The sequence below is a fragment of the Rhineura floridana genome, chromosome 12, assembly GCF_030035675.1.
Source record: "Rhineura floridana isolate rRhiFlo1 chromosome 12, rRhiFlo1.hap2, whole genome shotgun sequence".
NCBI classification, from domain to species: Eukaryota; Metazoa; Chordata; class Lepidosauria; order Squamata; family Rhineuridae; genus Rhineura; species Rhineura floridana.
Genome location: NC_084491.1, coordinates 16054327 through 16076399, shown reverse-complemented (window position 1 = coordinate 16076399; position 22073 = coordinate 16054327). Strand labels below are relative to the sequence as shown.

Sequence of the window (22073 nt, the reverse complement as noted above, 5' to 3'; positions counted from 1 at the left end):
TATTTGTTTGTGAAAAAGAACAAACAAAAATGCATCGTATTAGGAACAATTGCTTGCAAATGCATATTCGAAGGAATTGCATATAAAACTGTGTATATTATGAGAAATGCCTACCAAAATGCTGACAAATTCTCACGAGGACTTTAAAAAAAGAAAGAAAAGAAAACTGACATGGAAGTGTAGAGAACTGAATTTAAGATTAGGAAAATGAGAAAATGAGAAAATCTGAAATTGACAGATTTACCCATCCCTATTACAGTCATCTGCTCTTGAAGGTCGCTGATTCATAGGGTCCCCATGAGTCGTAATCAACTTGAAGGCACACAACAACAACAACAGTACAGTCATCTGTCTCTGTGTTAATTGCACGGGGAGGGGGCTGATTTTCATAACAACTGCAGCACACAGTGAGGGCAGGTTTAACTCTTCCTTCCCCAGCCACTATGATTATATTAATTAATATAATATAAATAATATACTGCTTATTGCCCAGTTGACTTCCAAACTTTTCCCATTAAAATCCCTCTCAAAGCACTGCTTAATTTTAGAAAAGCTTCTGTCTAAGACTAAATGCTGTCTGGGAGGTAATTTTCTTGGGATAATAGCCCTTCTTCCCTGTACACTGTGCTTTCAATTAAAATAACTCCCCTCCATGCTCAGTATTGATTTTAATATTTTTTTTAAAAAATGATGGTTATGATGATGCATTTAATATAACATGTAGTTAGCCCTTATGGGTGGTATTCAACAAAGTCCTACTCAGAGTAGACCCACTGAAATTAATGGATCTAAGGTAGTAATGTCTATTCTTTGTAGGACTAGCATTGAATACCGTCCTAAGGAAGATTTTCCCAAACTGCTGCTGTTCCAGATGTTGTAGGACTCCAAATCTCATCAACCCCAGTCAGCATGTTCAATGGTCAAGGCCAATAAAGTCCAACAACATTTGGAAGGCACCAGGATAGGTGAAAGCTGCCCTAAAAAAACCCCTGTTTTTGCCTTCTAGATTTCTCGCCAATAAGGATAAAGCCAGGGTGATAGCTGACAAGCACTAATAAAGGGAGCTTGTTATTACTATGAAATAATGTATATTGAAGTTGTGAGATACAACCTATGTGAATAAATAAATAAATAAATAATATAAAATATTGGGCTACCTACTCAATAAATTATAAATGAACACAGAGATTAGGCTACCTGCATTTGGCTTCTTGTTTTTCTGCATTCATTCTTCTTTCCACTTCCCTCTGTATTTTTCAGCCCCCTTATCACAGAATATTTAGTTACAGGTGTAAGATTGAAGGAAAATCCCCTCTCCCATATTCACCACCACAATGCAGATATGCAGATGGTGAATTTGGGTTGGGTCATTGTAACTATGTATATAGAGAGAGAGAAAGGAGAAGCAAAATTCTTGTAGAAGCTCTGGTTGCAGGGAGGCTTTTCATATTTGCTTTTTTACAGTGTTGTTTTTTTGCAGTGTTTTATCAGTGTGCACAGCTGCACCAGCAAAACACCACATAGAAAGAATCCTGAGGCACCCATGCCTCCAATGCAGTGTTTCAACTGCTGCTGCCAGTCAACGTAGACAGTGCTGTGCAAACAATGGTCATCATATAAGGCCGCTTTTTATGTTCTGTGAGCCGTTATGGGATTCACTGGTGAAGTTTGTGTGTTGGCAAGCACTTGACAACTCCAACCCCTGATGCCAGCCCTGATAGCAGCTCAGCTCTTGCGGGCCTTCTCTTTCTTCTCCTAACATTGCTTAAAAACCTCAGCAAAAAAATCAGTACTCTGTGAACCTCAGTGAGACTGATCAGATTGTAATAGGAGGTAAATAGGTTCTGACAGGGTTACCATGTAAGTGATCCTTTACAGCCAGAGCTTAACACCCAAAGACATAGACTGGATGGGCTTGAATAAATTTCAGCTCTCCATAGAGCAAAATTATATTATTACAGGGAAACTGAGCGGTTCCAGAGCCTTCCTAGTTTCAGCAGCGATCCTCTACAAACTGAAATTATTCCGGGATTTCAGCAAGGCAATGAGATTGTGTGATAATACTGAAGGGGGCTAAATGAGCATAGGCAGGAATCCCAAGTATATTTGAAATCACATTTTGGATCACTAGGGATTTGCCTGCATTGTAATTATTTTCCCAAAGCAGGACATTTTAGTGTAGGAACACACACAAAATCCTTTTTAAAGGTAACTTCTACAAATGCACCATGCAATCTCTCTCTCTCTCTCTCTCTCTCTCTCTGCTTTTATTTGTTTGTTTGTTTGTTTGATATCTTACAATACTCACCCTCCACTAAAAGATCCCAGGGCAGGTTGCAACAATTTAAAATTCCATATTAAAAACCAGTTCAAAACAAATCATAGTAACAGGGTGGTTCCTGAAAACACACTTCTCAGGTGTCAAAAGCCAGGGTAAAGAGGTGTACCTTTAGCATATGACAGAAACTATACAATGAAAGTGCCAGATGCATCTCTGTGGAGAAGGAATTCCACAACCTAGGAGCTGCCACAGAGAATGTCATCTTCCGGGACATTACCACCACCACCCTGAGCTTCTGAGTCCTGGAACTACCAAGAGAGCCCCTTCTGCCGATTTTAACACCCAAGAGGGTCTATATGTGTGAGTGAATACACACAACACACACTCTTACACACATGCATCTTCTTAGCTGGGTAGTCTATAGCTCTGTTCAACACTACTCCTGAACAGGTTATCTCAAATTGTTTAGGGGCACACTTAATGATGGGGGGGGGAGAGTTGATTCAGTTCCTATTTAAAGCTGAACCTATCAAATTCATACTTTCCAAAACAAAATGAGAATTAAAGCACAGCTGTCCTTCAAAATTCCCACTTATCTGGATTTTGCAATGTAGTTCTCCAACCAAAGTTTACAAAAGTGCATATGTTAGGGGATAGTGTGCATAACAATGACTATCCTATTGAAAATAGCATACAAAAAATGCATTATATTAGGAGTGCATGCTTGCAAAAAGGTGTAATTTAGTCAAAACTCCATACAAAAATGTGTTTATTAGGAGAAATTCACACTAAAATGCTGAAGAATTTCCAGGAGCATTTAAACAACAGCAAAAAACACAAATTGCTGCAGAAATGTGGAAAATTGAATTTAAGATTGAAAAAATGAGGAACAGAGAGAACCAAGACAGACAAATCTTTCCATCACTAGGTATGCACACCATCACTCTCTCCAATGTCACCATTCCAGCCCTGCCTGACCTCCCACATTGATCAGTAAGCTCTGAAGGGGGGGTGTAAGCACATTCAGGTGAATGCACTTACCCCACCCCACCCCCGATGCAATCAGGTACCTTACTTTATCAGGATTCCCATTTGTAGGGAGGCTTCTAACAGTATTTGCCCAAATGTGCTTAGAATTCCCTTTCAGACCATCTTGCTCACCATAGGGATGTTGGGGCAGTGTGGGCAAGATGGTTCACAGGGCCAGCCCTGCCATTGGACAAAGTGAGGCAACTGTTTCTCATAGCACGTGCTGGAGATTGGCAGCCACAGTCCCCTGGCAGTTCCTCTTCAGCCGCTTAGGTTCATTCATGTCAGTGGGCCTACTCTGAGTAGGGCTTAATTGAAAATAACCTAGGGTTTGTTGTACTGCATGTTACAGAGAGGGAGAGGAGAGCTTGACAGTGGAGTGCTGTTTTTGCCAGTAGCTCTGTGTCTCTTGTAACATTTCTTTCACCCCTCGATTGTTTGCAGCAGTAGTCACACAAATGTTGGAGCTAGTGAGCTTGCTGGGTATGTAGGAACTCCTGATAAATAATCACATTCATAGAATCATAGAATAGTAGAGTTGGAAGGGGCCTATAAGGCCATCAAGTCCAACCCCCTGCTCAATGCAGGAATTCAAATCAAAGCATTCCTGACAGATGGCTGTCCAGCTGAGCCCACTACTTCTCTTCTAGGTCATTGGTTCCATTGTTGTATGGCTCTAACAGTTAGGAAGTTTTTCCTGATGTCCAGTCAAAATCTGGCTTCCTGCAACTTGAGCCCATTATTCCATGTCCTGCACTCTGGGATGATCGAGAAGAGATCCCGGCCCTCCTCTATGTGACAACCTTTCATGTACTTGAAGAGTGCTATCATATCTCCCGTTAGTCTTTTCTTCTCCAGGCTAAACATGCCCAGTTCTTTCAGTCTCTCCTCATAGAGCTTTGTTTCCAGTCCCCTGATCATCCTTGTTGCCCTCCTCTGAACATTGTCTAAATACAGCCCACCCTGACCTAAATGACATCCCTGTCTCCATGCAGGGAAAAGGTAATGTGTGAAGTGCTCCTTAAAGATGTTTTGAAGGGTGATCATCCACCTAGGCACAAAATGGCATAAGAGCATAAGAAGAGTTCTGCTGGACCAGAGCAGAAGCTTATCTTGTTCAGCATCCTGTTCTTACAGTGACCAACCAGATGCCTATGGGAAGACCACAAGCAGGACCTGAGCACATCTGGACTCTCCCCACCTGTGATTCCCAGCAGCTGGTATTCACAAGCATACTGCCTCTGACACCAGAGTACAGCTTTCACCAAATGGGTGCCCTCCAGATGTTGTTGGGGTACAACTCCCACCATCCCCAGCCAGCACAGCTATACTGTATTCCAACAACATCTGGAGGGCACCAGGTTGGTGGAAGCTGCCATAGTACATAGTCAGCAATGGATAGGAGCCGGTGCTCGCCTTATCCTCCAAGAATTTGTCAAAAATCCTTTTAAAGTCATCCAAGTTGGCTGCCAACATTGCATTTAGTGGAAGCAAATTAGTTTAACTATGTCCTGTGTGAATCTCCCAACAGTTGAATTAGATGACCCTTTCTTCCAGTATTCTGAGAGAGGGGAAATTCTCTCAATCCATTTTCTCCATGCCATGCATAATTTTATACACCTCTGTTACGTCCCTCCCTCCTTCTTACTCACCTTTTTGTCTACACTGAAAAAGCCCCAAATGCTGTAACCTTTTCTCATAGGGGAGTCGTTCCATCCCTCAGATCATTTTGGTTGCCCTTTTCTGCACCTTTCCCAGCTCTACAGTATCCTTTCTGAGGTGCAGCAGCCAGAACAGTACACCGTATTCTAAGTGTGATTTTAACCATAGATTTGTATAACAGCGTTATGATATTGGCAGTTTTATTCTGACTCCCTTTCCTAATAATCCCTAACATGGAATTTGCCTTTTTCACAGCTGCCGCACACTGGGTCGACATTTTCATCTAGCTACTCACCACAACTCCAAGAACTTTTTCCTGGTCAGTCACCACCAGTTCAGACCCCGTTAATGTATATGTGAAGTTAAGGGGGGGTTGCCCCAATGTGCATCACTTTACACTTGCTGACACTGAACCTCATTTGCCATTTTAATGTCTATTCACCCACTTTGGAGAGATTCTGTTGAAGCTCCTTGCAATCCTTTTTCTTTTTAATCACCCCGAATAATTTGGTGTCGTCAGCCTCCTTGGCCACCTCACTGCTTACCCTCAACTCCAAATCGATGATGAACAAGATCTGTTCTTTGGCCGCTAGCACAGATGACTTTATAAGCGTATTTGTAGGTGTGCACAGTTGTTTTCTGGCCTTGATGGCAGAAATTGTCAAGGAGCATAGTCCTCTCCCAAGGTATATGGTCATTTCCCTGACCTTATGTTGCACCCATGTGTATAGTGGTCCAGGGTCTCAGGGGGGAGCAGGATCCCAGCAGGGTGCCTGTGTCTCCAGCATTCTAGGAACCAATCAACATGAAAGGGGAGTGTGCTAGCCATTGAGAAGAGTATTTTAGCATGCTTCCTTGTCCTTTCCTACTCATTGGAACCAGAATGAAAGGAGGTGAGCCAGCCACTGAGAAGACTCTCCTCAGTAGCTAACATGCTTATTGTAGCTTTCCTGCTTTTTGGCTCCTAGGGATGTTTGTTGTTATGGGAGAAGGCATTAACAAGAATCTCATTCTTGACCCAGCAGCAAAAATAAAGGAGGAACGGGCGTGGCTGTGACTCATATGAAAGGACCCTGCATTTCTGAATTTGCTACTACAGTACTGGTTGCACCTTAGGAAAACAGTGTAAGGTCAGGGACAATTGTCTTCTTGGAGCAAGGGAGGTGGTATGGATTTTGACCCCCTCCAGCTCAGACTGGCACTGTGAGGGCAGATCATTTGATTCTTTGCTTGCTGAGTATATTAAGTGCAGAGCCAAAATAAATCAGACCCTTGGGGCTGGGGAGAGGGCAGAGATCATTCCACTCAAAGCTTCAAGGTTGTGGCTCATCATATACACCAGAGGTAGACTGAGCACTTTACCAGGTCAAGCATGGAAAATGAAATTGTGGTGTTCTGGGAATCAAACAGATTCATGGATGACGGTTCTATTAATGGCTACTGGCCATGAGAGCTATGTAAAGACTTCGTGCTTAGCAGCAATGTGAGAAAGAGCCATGGCCCACTGGTAGAGCATCTGCTTGGTACTCAGAAGGTCCCAGATTCAATCTTTGGCATCTCCAGGTAGGGTTGGGAGAGAATCCTGGCTTCAAACCCTGGAGGGCTGCTGCCAGCCAGTGCAGACAACACTGAGCAAGATGGACCAATAGCCTGACTTAGTATAAGGCAGCTTCCACTGAATGCCAGTTCCTGGAGGCAGCAAGGCCATTGCCTTTAAGCCCTACAGGTGAGCATCCTGGAGGCACCTGGCTGGCCACTGTGGTAAGCAGGATGCTGGAACTAGACGGACTACTGAGGCTTTCCTTTTCTTGCATGTGCTTTGCATTTTGCTTCTGTGCCCTTATTGCCTACTCTTGATAAAGAACATGCAGTTTGAAAGCTTGCAATATTTTAAACAACTGGCTGTTATTCCAAGTTGCTCTGTGGTTCTCATTAAGGCTACACAAGGGAGGAAAACCCACATGATTCTTGGCTTCCAGAACAGTGTTAGGAAAGACACGCGGATACCCTCAGATAACCCGCCTTGTGCCATGTGTTCCTGCTTTCCGCTCCCAGTGTGCCATCTGCTATACATTCCTCTTATGTAGCCAGACATGGTAGGCAGGAAAAAAGCAGCAGGCTTGACAACACCCCTTTCTTGGCTGCTCCCCCAAATTGATAGCAGGTGTCCTGATCGGGGGTGGGGGTGGGAAAGCCCGACGTTTTGTTTTGTGTTGGACGTCAAGACTGCTTAAAAACAGCGTGGAAGAGATGTAATGTGACGTGATGCAACATGAAGCGATGAGTACCCTGGTGTCTAATCATCTCATCACAGATGCAAGGCAGCAAATTGGAAACTGCTGGAGCAGTTATGGAGGAGCAGCTAGCCACCTTTGCCTCGATCGGAACATCTGAATGGAAAAATCATTCCTTCTGTTTCTGATGTTCAGGTGTGAGGGTCATTGCTTATGTAGCCAAAACGGCACCATTCACTCACAACAGAGAGGCATCAGCAGGCTGAGTTAGCAGAAGTACAAAACAGGCTTCCTAAGGGGGGGTATCTCAATGAGAATAGCATGCTCAATGGTCACAGAATGCGGACAGGCTATTGGGGAGGGTGGGAGGAGGCTGGAATAGAAAAATAACTAGGAGAAGGAAGGAAACAGAGTATCATGGACAATGGCATGGCTTACTCACTGGAACAGGAGTACTCCACACTGCAACACTTTGTTGCAGTTCCCATTGCTAAATGTTAAGAAATATTCTACAAACTGTATCTATACATGCAGTGGAACGAGGCAGAAGTGAAGTCCTGACATTGTAGAATGACCTCTTTAGGCTGCAGGTGGGAGGGAATCAAAATAAATCCCTCTAAGTAGAAAATTAGCATGTAAAGTTGAGCTAGAACCTTTCTCCCTAATGTGCTAGAAACTTTGTCCCCAATGTGCTTGTGTTTTTTTTCCATCCAGGGAGTTATTTGGGGTACCCTCCCCACCTATAGCCAGGAGTGATGCAGTCCAGTCTATAACACCAGGGCTATACCACTTCATTCTGCTGCGTACATAAACCAGGCCTGATCTACCAGATTAGACTGCTGTGCTAGTGCAGGGAGCTTTAAGTTTTAAATGGGAGGCACTCACAAATATGACCTTCCCATTGCCAATAATAATAATAATAATAATAATAATAATAAAATAATTCTGCTTGACTACATCAATTTTTGGATAAATCTAAAACAGGACACAGGCTTACCATTTAAATAGGACAAGGCTAACCTGAGAAGTGTAGGGGAAAGGTATATGTGCAAGATCAGTTAAAACTGTCAGTGTGAAATACACACACACACTTTTCCTCAAAGGTAGTATGCATGGTTTTCCTTCTCCCCACTTTATCCTCACAACAACCCTGCAGGTTAGGTTAGACTAAGAGGCAGTGGCTAGCACAAGGTCACCCAGTGACCTCCATAGCTGAGTGTTAGATATCAATCCTTGTCTCCCAAGTTCTAGTCCAACACTCTAATCAATACAACTCACAGCTTAAACAATGAGAATGACTTCAAAGAGTTAATATTCATTGCATACTGAAAATTCATGGAGCTTACAAAAAGCCTACATTTAAAAAAAAAGAAAAAAAGAAACCCACTGCTATTTGCCTTCTAGGGTTGCCAGGTTCTTGGCCTGAGACTGATCCTGTATCTTTAGGAGAAGAGAAAGTCAGCCAAGTGCAGGTGGTCTTGCAACTCTGTAATGGGAAAAACCACAAGGTGAAATTTTCCCTTCCCCCTGCACAACTTTTAAAGATACAAAAGACCTCTTTGTTGCCAGGTCCGGCCTCCAAGAGGTCTTCTGTATCTTTAAAAGTTGTGTTAGGGTGAGGGAGAATTCCACCTTGTGGTTTTTCCCATTGCAGAGTTGCAAGAACACCTGCACTTGGCTGACCTTCTCTTCTCCTAAAAATACAGGATCAGTCTCAGGCCATGGACCTGGCAACCCTATTGCCTTCTCATAAATGCCTGACATCAGTCAATTTTGTCATTAGGGCTGTGTGCTCTATTTTCTTTATCTGCATCCATTCATTCAATGACAGAGGGCTACAACTTTGTTCATCTTCTTATGTAACAATCACTTGATAGCTTCATTGCAGTGGTGGTAGTGCACAGGAGGCAGGGATGGGGAGAAATCCATTCAGTTTGCATTTTAATGAGAACTTGCTGAATTTGCACTTCCCGAAACAATAAGTGAACCCAAACACAGCTTTTCTTTGAAATCCACATTTCTCTGAATTTGGTGATGCAGCAACCCAAAAGTATGCATACAAATGCGTATGTTAGTGAAAATAACATACATTGCTACACCTTAATAGGGAAAATTGCTTGCAAAAATGTGTATATTAGGCAAAGATGCCTATATTAGGAGAAACGTGAGTGCAAATGCATATGATTTTTTGGTGTAGACTTTTAAAAAGAAAAATTTGCAAATTGTTGGGGAAATGGAGCAAACAGAAGTTAAGGTTGGGGAAATGAGTAACCAAGAGAAACCAAAATTGACAGATTTGACCATCTGCAATGGAAGGTAACTGATTGTACTATCTTGCAGTCATCACTGCATGGCAACAAAAAGAGAAGATTGACTCCTGCCCTTATCATCAGGCACTTGGCAGCAACACAGACAGGGAAATCTCACATCTGGAGAGTTCAAGCTCCACAACTCCAAACAAAATTAGTTTGGGCCTGAGTGCCCCTACTACCCTGTAGAATACCCAGCAGGAGGTGAAAACTGATGAAAAGCCTTGAGGCGCAATCTGGAGAAGCCTTTTGTCAGTTTCACCTCTGTAGTAAGTCCAGGAGAGCTGAAACTGACAACTGGCTGACTTGATTCCTTGTGAAATTGGCGGAGTCTCAGTGTATAGTCTGGAGAACTCTCACTTCAGGCTCTACTCAGTTTCAGCTTCTCTTGATTAAGTCTCTCTCTCTCTCTCTCTCTCTCTCTCTCTCTCTCTCTCTCTCTCTCTCTCTCTCCCTCCAGGTTTGCAGGATCTACTTTATTTTTTATTAGAACCTCAAGGGCAGCAATGCAAGCCAGGTGCAGAATAACAGCTTAGAGGTGTGGACGTAGAATTAAGGAGGGCGCCTCTGTCTGAGCACATAGCCACAAATTTGTTTTTGGTAGCAAAACTAAATTCATAATCCTTTCATACAATAATCCATCCCTGGATTTGCCCCATACTTTTTTATTTCTTTTTGTCAAGGCATCCAAGGCCTTCCATGTGCAATTACCTGGGAGTAAGCTCACTAGGACTTATTTCTGAGCCAACAGGCACAGGGTTAAATACTTAGTTATTGCCCTTGTTGAACAGTTAGGAGTCAGAAACCAGGGCTGTATAGAAACATTAACTTGAAGTTCTCCACCCAATAATATTCATGAGCAGAGAAATTTGGAAGAGTATTTCACAGAATTTCTCCAAGGAGACAAGAAATTTTCAAACTGTTACTCAGGGATCAGCAGTGGCAGTAACCAACTTTTTTTTCTTTTTGATAAGGGTCTTTTAGTTGAAAGTCTGGGCAAGAATTTGCACCCTTCACAATGCATGGATATAACATCATTCTGGCTCATTGTGGGGTGCAAAATGGGGGACACCCCTCAATGGTAGAGGATATTTGGAGAAAATTCTGCATAGTAGTTTTTTGGGGGCGGCTGAGAAAAAAATCTCAGATATTTTATCAGACGTATGCTTTCCCTGAAATTTAGGCTAAGCTCTGTCAGAAACCCTTATGGATCTATAGCATATCACCAGAGATCTATCAGGTGGTCCTAGTCTATATCTTCTTCTCACCTCAGTACACTCTATCCAGGTTTGTTTTATTTTTTACGTAGCACAATTCTACTACCATACACCATTGTAAGGCTATTTTATTTTATTATTTAATATACTTATATACCACTTACTACTTAGGACAGTCTCTAAGCAGTTTACAAAATAACCAATACAATATACTATATATAGCAATCAATGAAACTGAGAAACTACAATATAATGCAATGCAAAACAACAAAGCAATAAAACAATAAAAATCCTCAAAAACAAAAACCTAGCAGCACATTTTGAAACATCTTTAGAGTCAGGGGTCCCTTCCCTCTTCAGCCTCCCTCTTGCCAAGGCACAGCCTAATTCATAAAATATGATTACATCTATACAAACCATACACTGCTTACTACTCGTTTATCCCATTCTGCTCCACTACCTCATCTAACATCCATCAATACACACAGATGCCCCTTCCACCCAGTCTCCCACTCAGTCACCAACCACTATCATCAGTAGGGATGAAAGGATCTATCAGTTTCAGTTCTCTTAGTTTCTCATTTTTTCCAATCTGAAATTTGGCTCTCCACATTTCTGCACCAATTTGCTTTTTGAAAAAGAACAATCTGCATGAAAGTCTCCAGCGTTTTAGTGAAAACTTCTGCTAAACACATTTTGTATGCAGTTTTGACTATTGTACACATTTTCACAAGCAATTTCTCCTAATATAATGCATTTTGTACTTTATTTTCACTAATATACATGAAGGCCTTCATTGTCATCTTTTTGGTGCCAGGTAGTTGTAGCTTTTCCCCTGGACATTTGATAGATTGAGCTGTTTTGTTTTAATATGCTGCCAAACCTTCCTGTGGGGGTGCTATTGCTATTGTTTTGTTGTTGTTTATTGTTATGGTTTTATAGTGTGTTTTATTTGTTTTTGATTTAATATTGTGTAAGTTGCTTGGGGACTTTCAGATATCAAGCAACTAATAAATCTTCCCCCTAATGTAAGCATTTTTGCAAACATTGCTTAGTTAGGGAACTGCACTGCAAAATTCAGATAAGTGTGACTTTTGCAGAATGGCTGTGTTTCAGTTCTCATGTTGTTTCAGAAAGGTTTTATAAATTCAGCTTTAAATGCGAACTGAATCGAATTTCTCCCCCATCCCTCATCACCAGTCACTAACAGAACTGTATAAATAACCATACAAAATGCCACCCATCGATTCACACAGCTATGTTCTTGCCGCTAGGCTAGCTCCTAAGGGAGTCTCTTCCCTAATACATTTGAAAGCTTATAGGGACATGTGGTATTACAGAAGACAAATTTGTTCCTCAATTGTGTGCTAACAAAGCAAAATGAAACAAAAAGAAACCCATCACATCTCACTTCCTCCGCATTGTGCCAAACAAGTTTCGAACGGAGGTGTTTAAATGATATTAAAACAATTACACTCTCAGTTTTAGACTGCTTATGATGGGTTGCATAGAGAATCTATGCATGTATGCATCAGAAGCTATAGCTTTGCTTTCAGTGATCTTAATCAAAAGGTGAGGACTTCACGAGGAGGAAAGAAACATTCAAGACGTGATGGTGTTAGTAATGAGAGAAATTTGAGAGCCTCTAGATCTCGAGCAGCACATGTCCAAGCAATTGTGTATCTTGTTACCAACCCGAGGCTGCTTTTTCAACAAGTTACTGAAGTAACCCTTAGAGGCCATCTCAGAAGAAGCTAATGGGGGAAGAGGAATAGTTACATGCCACAACATTTCCCTCCTTAAATAACAATGCCTGATTTTTCTGAGGTTCTCAGCCTAGATCTCTCTTTTTATAATTACTGAGCGTATGAGTTCAGCTCTTGTGAAATGTGATTGCTTACAGCAGTGGTTTGCCATGTGTGTGTGTGTGTTATTGTAAATGCCCAAAATGTTGCATGAAGTTGACAATGCTCGGTGAATTTTGTGACTGACTGGTAACTCAGAGATGCAGCAATGAATGCTGGCAGTGATCTAAATTCAACTGACCTCCTTCCATTGGTGTATGTCAGAAAGATTGGGAAATACTTGCTAGCTTGGAAATGTTCACAAATTCACCTATAGTTATCAACACTCACATGTGAACAAAATGAGGATGCATGTTTTCCAAAGGAAAAAAAACTCTCTTTAAGAAAAAACTTTCTCTTTCAGGAAAGTGTATATAATGTATGCCTTCAAGCTTCAGACTGCTTTTGAAGGGTTGAATAGAATACACATATAGAGCCAGTGTGGTGTAGTTGGTGTAGTTAAGGTGTTGGACTACGACCTGGGAGACCAGGGTTCAAATCCCCACATAGCCATGAAGCTCACTGGGTGACCTTGGGCCAGTCACTGCCTCTTAGCCTCATGGGTTGCCATAAGTTGGAATCGACTTGAAAGCAGTACATTTACATTTATGAATAGAACGTTGCATGAATGTATTTGAAAGTATCGTTTTCAGTGAACTCAGTCAAAATAGGGACAAGGGAGGAATCCACAGAACTGGGGATTCCAAAGTGGACTTATCTGAAGAACTTGGATTGCAACATGAACTTCTTCTTCAAGGAATCTGCAGAACTTGGATTCCAAAGTGGACTTACCTGATTAGATCTGGGGAGATTGTGACCCAGTTTGGATCACATTATGAGCCCACTTTAGAATCTGCAGTCCTTCAGATCCCTTAAGGAGGAGTCTGAAGGCTGCAGCACTGCTTCTGACTTGAAGGCATTCACATATTCACCTATGATTGTCATGTCCTCCCACCCTTTCATTTAAAATATCCCAAATGGATCATCCAGTTGCCTACAGACAGGAGTGGCCAGCATGAAGGGCTCCTTGATTCCATGTGATTTGAATTCAGTAGACTAGGTCCTCCTGGAAATGATGGGATTGATGACATTCCTTTCCTCTCAGAGGGACTTGTAAAGGAAAAATGGCTGCCTCCATGTAAAAACTTGTTCTGTTGTATTCAAAATAGTGGTGGGAAGCCCTGGGTTCCATTCAGTTAAGTTCAACTCAAAGCAGACCCAGTGAGATTAATGAACCTTAATTAGACATGTCGATTGACTTTAGTGGGTCTACTCTGAGTAGGACTAATATTGAATACCACCCTGTTTGGGAGCTTTTTTAAAGGCACTCCTCCCCCCCCCCGCCAAAAAACCTGCAGCCCTCAGTCTGCCTTGTAAATACTTTAGTTTTAAAAAATTATTTTTCATTTCATATTTCTGCACAGATTTTTTAAAGGAGTTTCTCTTTCAAATCCACATGGAAACAGGTAGGGATGGACTTAGTCCTATCTAGGATGTGTTGATTTCAGTTTTCTTAGTTTTTCATTTTTCCAATCTTAAATTCAGTTCTCCACATTTCTGCAGCAATTTGCAAATCTGAATTTCCTCATGAAAATTCTCCAACGTTTTACTATGATTTTCTCCTCATAAACACATTTTTGTATGCAGTTTTGACTAATGTACACATTTGCCGAAGAAATTTCTCCTAAGAATGTATTTTTGTATGGTATAGTCATTCACAAATTCATTTTATGCACATGTTCCCATTTTATATATATACATTTTGTAAGCATTGCTTGGTTGGGGAACTGGATCGCAAAATTCAGGTAAATGTGAATTTCAAAGGATGCCTGTGGTTTGGTTCTCATATTGTTTCGTAAAGTGCGAATTTGATAGATTTGGCTTGAAATGCAAACTGAATCAAATTTCTCTCCTATCCCTAATTGCAGGTAAACCAATTTGTTGTTTGTACTCTGCATTCTTGGGCAGCTGCCAAGAGTACACAGGTGCTGACACTAAGGATGGGTGAGAATTTTGATTCAGTTCGCATATCAAGCAGAATTTATCAAATTCACAATTTCTGAAACAATGAGAACTGAAACACAGCCATCCTTCAGAATTCACATTTATTAGAATTTTGGGATGCAGTTCACCAACTAAACAACATTTACAAAAATGCATATATTATTATTATTTTATTTATATCCCACCCTTCCTCCCAGCAGGAGCCCAGGACGGCATATTAGGGGAAAGGGTGCATAAACATGAATACATGAGTAAAAATAACATGCAAAAAGGCATGAAATGATGAGAAATGGCTTACAAAGATGTGTACTTTTGTCAAAACTGCCTAAAAATGTGTTTATCTGGAGAAATTTGCACTAAAATGGTGGAGAATTTTAATGAGAATTTTTTTAAAAAAATCGCAGATCACTGTAGAAATGTAGAGAACTGAATTTAACGTTGGAAAAATGAGAAACCAAGAGAACCGAAACAGATCTTTCCATCCCTAGCTGACACCTGCAGGCTACATCCACCTACCTACCAATTCCCCTTGGCTCCATTTCTACCCTGCACAGCAGGCAGGTGCAAAGTACCCACCATTTAAAACTCCCTTCAGTGGCCCTGAAAAGGCCATAGCTCTACGGTAAAGAATCTGCTTTGCATGCAGAAGGTCCCAGGTTCAGTCCCCGGCATCTCTAGGGCCTTAGGGCTACTAATCCTGGAGACCCACTGCCTGTCAGTGTAGCTAGATGGGCCAGTGGCCTGTCTCAATATAAAGCAGCTTCCTATGTTCCTGTGAAATTATGGGAAATCTAAAATGGCAGGCCTCTCACATCTTCCTCCTGCAGATTGTAACTCTGTCGCTTTCCTCCACCAGTGATAGTAAATCCAATGGGGGGGCATGGATGTTACCGGGGTGGTGGTGGTGGAGGCAGCAGATATCAGGGACCTTGCCAGATGGCACTTTGCCAGAGGTCCCCTCGAACCTCGTGTCAGACTTAATCTGTCCTCATATAAGGCAGGTTCCTACGCTCCTGCCTTCCGTCCAAAGCAAGCTGCTTCATGTTGCTACATGGTACAAGTTGGCCCTGCCTGCATTGCATTTTCCCTTTGCAAGTAGGAAAGGAACAAAAGTTCCTTACGCTGCAAGGTGTTTATTAGACTTATTAACAACACATACCTAAGGTGTGCATGTCACCCTAGCATCTGGATGATTTTTGACAAGCTTAATCAAGCGCCTCATCTGTTAATGGCAGCCTTTTGAGGTTAATACAACACAGCACAACTCTAATTCTTCCCTTCCATTTCGCTCCAATAAAAGAGAGAGAGAGAGAGAGAGAGAGAGGAGGATCCCTGTGGGATAATCACTGTGGTTCCTATATTCCCTGCTCATCATCATGGAATGTCCTGCAACGAACCACCTTTATTGAAAAGTTACATCGATTCAATATATAGTAATACAGGCAAAAATAATTACAGCTTTGCGAGCACTGTAAGACCTTAATCCAAAGCTCACAAACATTCAATAAAAAGTAGTGCAGACTGGGAAATAGGCTTTTGACAGCACGGCCCCAAAGGGGGGGGGGAGGAGCATCCAGCAGCTCCTAAGAACAAAGGCTACAAAGTGCCATTAAGTCACCTCACTGCCAGGAAATAAGCCAAGAAGAGGATTTGACATTTTAGAAAGCAATTAATAACCCTGGATTTTTTATCACAAAGCAGCAAAATATCACAAGAAGGTTTAAGTGGGGAAAGCATCCACTTGGCCCCACAGTTGTTGCCTTCTTTGACCTCCCACCATTCCCCCCCATGAGGCAAATAGCTCAGGGGGTGGAACATCTGCTTTGAATGCAGAAGTTCCCAGGTTCAATTCCCAGCATCTTCAAGTAGGGCTGGGAATGCACCCAGTCTGGAATCCTGAGGAGCCACTGTCAGTCAGTGTAGACATTACTTAGCTAGATGGACCAATGGCCTGACTTTGTATTAGGCAACTTTCGGTGTTCCCACCAACCTCAGTCTGCCCTCAGCCAGCCCCCACCTGCCTCCCTTCTTGCTTACAACCAGCCCAAGGGATAGCACTGCCTGCCAGCATCTTCCTTAGTGCCAAGTGTTGCCCTTGCAGAACTCAGCAGGTAGGAGAATGGGAACAAAATTAGAACTATTTGGCTCTGCCACTGACTCTGGCTCTGCCTATTGTTCTGTTTGACCAGGAAGAAGAGTTGGACCAGGAATGGGGAACCTTTGGTCCTCCATATGTTGCTGAATTACAACTCCCATCACTAAGCACGGCCAATGATGAGTTCAAAATATCTGGAGGGCCAAAGGTTCCTGAAACCTGAGTTAGACAGTAAAAATATGTGCATAATCATGGCTTTAGCATGCCACCTTCAGCATTCTGAAGAACAATTATTTGTTTCTAGCCTAGGACAAGTTGCTTTTACACGAACCCTTTTTTCTGGAATTGCCAGTTCTGTTCACGCACTTTTACACAGAATTCAGATGGTATTATTGCCAAATCATTGCATCCCAGTGCTGGCTTTCTGTGCCTCCCCCCGTCCCAACCCAATTTGTGGGGATTATTTATTTTTATTTAATTAATTTACAATAAAGCACCACAGGAAAAATACATAGAAGGCAACACTGGAATACAATAATTTGGTAATGATGTCATCTGAATTCTCTGTAAAAGTGGGTGAACAGAGGATGGTAAGAATCTGTCCATTGTGGAAGGGCAAAACACTATTTTGCTTTCAAGGGCTCCTACATCTTTAATTTAATGTTCCCTGCTTACAAATCCTGCCCATTTTATTCCTTCCTATTGGTCATCGCTAGGGGGACAGTGATTACTATTTATTAATTTTTTTAAAAAAATATATCGCTTACTACAATATTACAAATAATCACATTCAATAATTTGAATTGAATAGGGGTTGTATTCAACATAGTGCTTTCTCCTTGCACAATGGAACAATCTCCTCCTCTCCTGAGCTTATGCAACCCCTAAATCAGTTCTGGGGTTTCCCCGAATCCTACAGAGCAGGTCTGAGGACAGTGCGGGTTGTGTACAGGAGGAGGAAACGGGGATCCTGTTGTACTATTCCTAAAGCTTACGCAAACACATCTTTTTTTAGCTGAATACCACCCTAGGTAAAAACGTATGCATGCATGTATGGAGTGCCTTCAAGTTGATTCCAACTTATGGCGACCTTATGAATAGGGTTTTCATGGTGAATGGTATTCAGAGGTGGCTTACCATTGCCTTCCTCTGAGGCTGAGAGGCAGTGACTGGCCCAAGGTCACGCAGTGAGCTTCATGGCTATGTGGGGATTCGAACCCTGGTCAATCAAAACTATATATTGCAAGTACCAAGCAGTGTGCAAAACAGATAACAATTAAAGAGTCAGAGTCCAGAAAAGTTTGAGTAAACAGATATGTTTTTAGGAGGTGTTTAAAGGTCACAAATAACCCAAGAGAGGACCTTCCAGAGGGTGGGTAGCATGACCTATTTCCACATTGTCATCAAGTGACAATCCACTGTTTGTGGAATGACCAGCAGGGTCTCCTGAGGAAATCTTAAAGATTGGCTTGGCCTGTACAGGGAGAGGTGGTCTGCAAGGGATCCTGGTCCCAAGTAGTTCAGAACTTTAAATGTCAGCAGCAAAACTTTGAGCTTGGCTCAATAGCTAACAGGCAGTCAGTACTGTTCTTTCAATACTGGTACAGCACTGGTATGAGAGGCCAATGGGATAGAAAGGCGCTTTTTAAAGCCTTTAAAGGGAGGAGGGGAAGGATAATAATTGTTTCCCCCAAATTTTCCATCCTGCTGGTGTAAGTCTGGAAGTGCTTTGGATTGGTGTTTCTCCCCCCAACCATTAGTGGCTTGTTACCACTACAGCTTCCCCCACCACCACCACCTAGCAGGATTTGTCTGCCCTTGTGTGTCTTATTGCATTAATATTTGGATGCTGTTCACCACTTTGGGGGCCTTTGAGCCTTCAGCCTGGAGGTGGCTAGGGCATGATTGATAGAGATGGAGGAGAATTCGATTCAGTTTGCGTGTAAAGGTGAATCTGTCCCATTGTAGTAGATCTACACTGGTTGCCAGTTGTTTACCGGGCCCAATTCAAGGTGCTGGTGTTGACCTTTAAAGCCCTATACGATTTCTGCCCAGTTTATCTGAAGGAGCGCCTCCAGCATCACCAATTATGCCGCCTGACAAGATCAGCCTCACAAGACCTTCTCTCAGTCCCACCAGTTAAAACAGCTAGGCTGGTGCGGACCAGAGAGAGGGCATTTTCGATTGTGGCCCCCACCCTCTGGAATTCCCTTCCTTTCGATCTTCGCCATGCCCCCTCCCTGATAGGTTTCCGCCGAGCCTTGAAGACCTGGCTGTTCAGGCAGGCCTATGGGATCTCTGGGGTGGGTTAATTTTTAATGCTGTTGATTAATGTAAGAGGGGTGATTAGTTGATTATTGAGTGTGGTTTGTACTGGTTTTATATTGTATTTATTTTATTATGTTAATGTACGTCGCCTAGAGTGGCCGTTAATTCAGCCAGATAGGCGACTCAAAAATAAATTTTATTATTATTTTATTATTATTATTATTATTATTATTATTGCACTTTCTGAAACAATATGAGAACAAAAGTGCAGTCATCGTTTGGAATTCATACTTAGCCAAATTTTGTGATTCAGTTCTCCAAAATGCATGTATTGGGCAAAAGTGTGCATAAAAATGAACATAAGTGAAAATGCCATACCAAAATGCATTATATTAGGAGAAATTGCTTGCACAAATGTGTACATGAGTCAGAGCTACATCCAAAAATGTGTTCAGTAGGAGAAATGTGCACTAAGAGGCAGAAGAATTTTCATGATCTTTTTTTTTAAATTCACATATTGCTGCAGAAATGTGAAGAACTGAATTTAAGAATGGAAAAACGAGAAACCGAAATAACCAAAACTAACAGGTCCTTGCATCCCTAATGAGTGATCAAGGATGTATCCAGCACCATCTACTATATGTCTATGTATTTCTGTTCTAACAAGCAACCGAAATGTTAATGTTGTCCATTTTCCTTTTCAGCCATGACTGGTCTTGTCGTCCCTCCAATGTAAAAGAAGAGGAGGAATTGCTGGAATCCCCCACCCATTTTTTTCTTTTTTTACAACACAAAACTACTTATTGTTATGGAGCACTAAAAGGGGGGGGAGTACTGCAAGCTCTATTGTTGTGGGAAGCCATGTGCAGAAAGCAAGAGAACATTTTTTTTAATGGATCAGACATGCTAGGAGGCTGCTCTCATCTGTTCCAGGTTTCATATACACTTACATCAAAAAACCCCAAGAACATTAAAAGGAGGAATTGGCCATGATCCAGATGTACACTGTTTATGGGACTGAGTCCGGAGTACAAGGGTTTTCTTTTTCCTTATGGACACAAAACCTTCCTAATGTTTGTAAAATATTAAAAGGAGGAACAAATTGGCCAACCATTCGAGCTTGATATTTTGGATACTCTTTGTTTTACTTTGTAGGGAAAAAAAGTTGAAGTTTCTATTTTCTATGGAGCCTTTCAGATACCAATTTAGTTTATGCAGAAAAATAATAATAATAATGATCACAAAACAGGGTACCAGCATGGAAGACTTTCTTATAAAACTGATATGAATGGCGGAACGTGGATGTATGTGTGTATTTGCTTATAGTTTAATCTCTTTTAAAAATGGGAAAAAATGTAAGATGTTTTACAATTATTTAAATAAATAAACTTGTAAGTTATTGTATGTAGAGGTAGAAATTGAAGACTTTGGTGGGGAGGGGGGACTTTTTCTGTCGTACAATGAATAACGACAAAAAGATGCAAAAAAAATGCAGCGATGAGCTCATGGCGTATCTTAACGGTACAATCTGTCTTCGCTTCTCTTCTGCTCCTTATTGAACCATGTACAAGAATGTCTTAAATTCTTCACGAAGGACTCATCCACAAGCTTTTATACACATAATGGTATATATACATATATATAAATATAGGACAGTAGTTAATGTATGAATATTATACACTTTTTCATCTTTTGATTCAATTAAGGTTTCAGGTACTGACGTAAACTGTCTAGCTTCATACATCCTAATCAGTAACTGTGTGGCATGTATGGCCTTTTTAATCAGGTTTTCGTGTGGAACTGTCATTACTTTTCAGGTTGCAATTTGAGCAAGAAGGAACAGAAAAGGTTTCTCCAGTTGGTTGCTTTTCATGTAGCAAAGACAAAATTCTCTATGTTACAAAGACCATTGACACTCATGTATGAATGTTAACGATCCCAGATGGATTTTGCCAAAATTCTGACTTGGATGTAAGTCAACATTCATCAGCGTGTTCTCTTAAGTTTTCGGAGCTTTGTGAAATTTGTTCAGAATTGTCAGTGTTCGTATGTGAGCACTGACAGATTTCATCAAATTTGAGATATTAGATGTAACATATACATGATAAGAAACCTGTAGATTCTTAATACAATGCAGGACTGACAATTCAGCAAAGATCCAGAATTTGAATGTAGATTTGGCTCCATGGCAGACCACTGGTTTCCATGGGTTTGTACGAAGCTCTCCTTCCCTTACAAAAAAAAAAGTGATCCATTCATTTGGATGGAGGGACAGGTTTTGCACATGGAAACAAACAGCACAGGTGTAATGGGCTCCTCCATTGAAATGAATGGGGAAGCATGGCAGCACAAGAAATTCATGTGTGCATGCTTCTAAACTTACATGGATCCTTGATTCAGGGCTATTTCTATCTCTAGAAATTCATAAGGAATGTCATGAATATGCTGATCCGTGCCTCTCCTGTCAATGTGCCGATTGCGGGTAAGAGTTGTTCAGATGAATTGGTAGCTTCTCTAGGACCTTCTAAACCCCCTTCTGCTTCTGTCATTGTAATCATCTCTACTGGAGTCCCGTATGTTGATAATATGCCTATAAAATCTATTGATCACTTATTGGCTTTTTACAATATACTATTTATATATGTACCTGTATTTTAAGGTGAAACCCAAACTTCTGTGCACCCAATGAGGGTAACTGTGTTTTTCAGGGGAATAAAAACATTAGTGTTTTCCCATGATGATTGTTTGTGGAAGTTCATGACAGAAAAGAAAAGAAGAAATGTTGAATATATTACTGTTTTCTTCATTAGGGCAAGTGCATACATTCTCTTTTTTAATGTAGCACCTGCAGCTCTCAGTTGGTTCGGTCAAACAAGTGAAACTGCTATCATGAATCAGCAATCATGGTGCATTCCCTTGTATTACGATGAAGATACCCAAACAGGAAAATGGTATCAGTTATAATGACCAACTTTTTAAAAAATCACAAAACAGCAAGCTACTTAGCAATGATCTTTGTGTTTGCATTAATCTGCATATGATAAAGAACCTGTTCAACAGTAATGGACTGTGGAGTGGGGTGGAGCCGCAGAGGATCTGACACTGGCATCATTGCGGATTACCTAGAGAG

At 41.4% G+C, this 22073-nt stretch overlaps 1 protein-coding gene across 6 annotated transcripts in view; it reads left to right on the top strand.

Annotated features, from left to right (window-relative positions):
* EBF2 (EBF transcription factor 2) overlaps positions 1–21649 on the top strand; it is a 378097-nt gene extending 356448 nt beyond the window's left edge. For 5 of the 6 annotated variants that reach the window (XM_061592314.1, XM_061592317.1, XM_061592318.1 and 2 more), the window contains one exon: positions 19648–21649. In XM_061592314.1, coding sequence (XP_061448298.1) covers positions 19648–19679 — 32 coding nt within the window. In that variant the 3' untranslated portion in view covers positions 19680–21649. Of the gene's footprint in view, positions 1–5227; positions 5292–19647 lie in introns of all 6 variants that reach the window. The other variant, XM_061592315.1, reaches the window with a different exon arrangement.
* Positions 21650–22073: the final 424 nt, after the last annotated feature.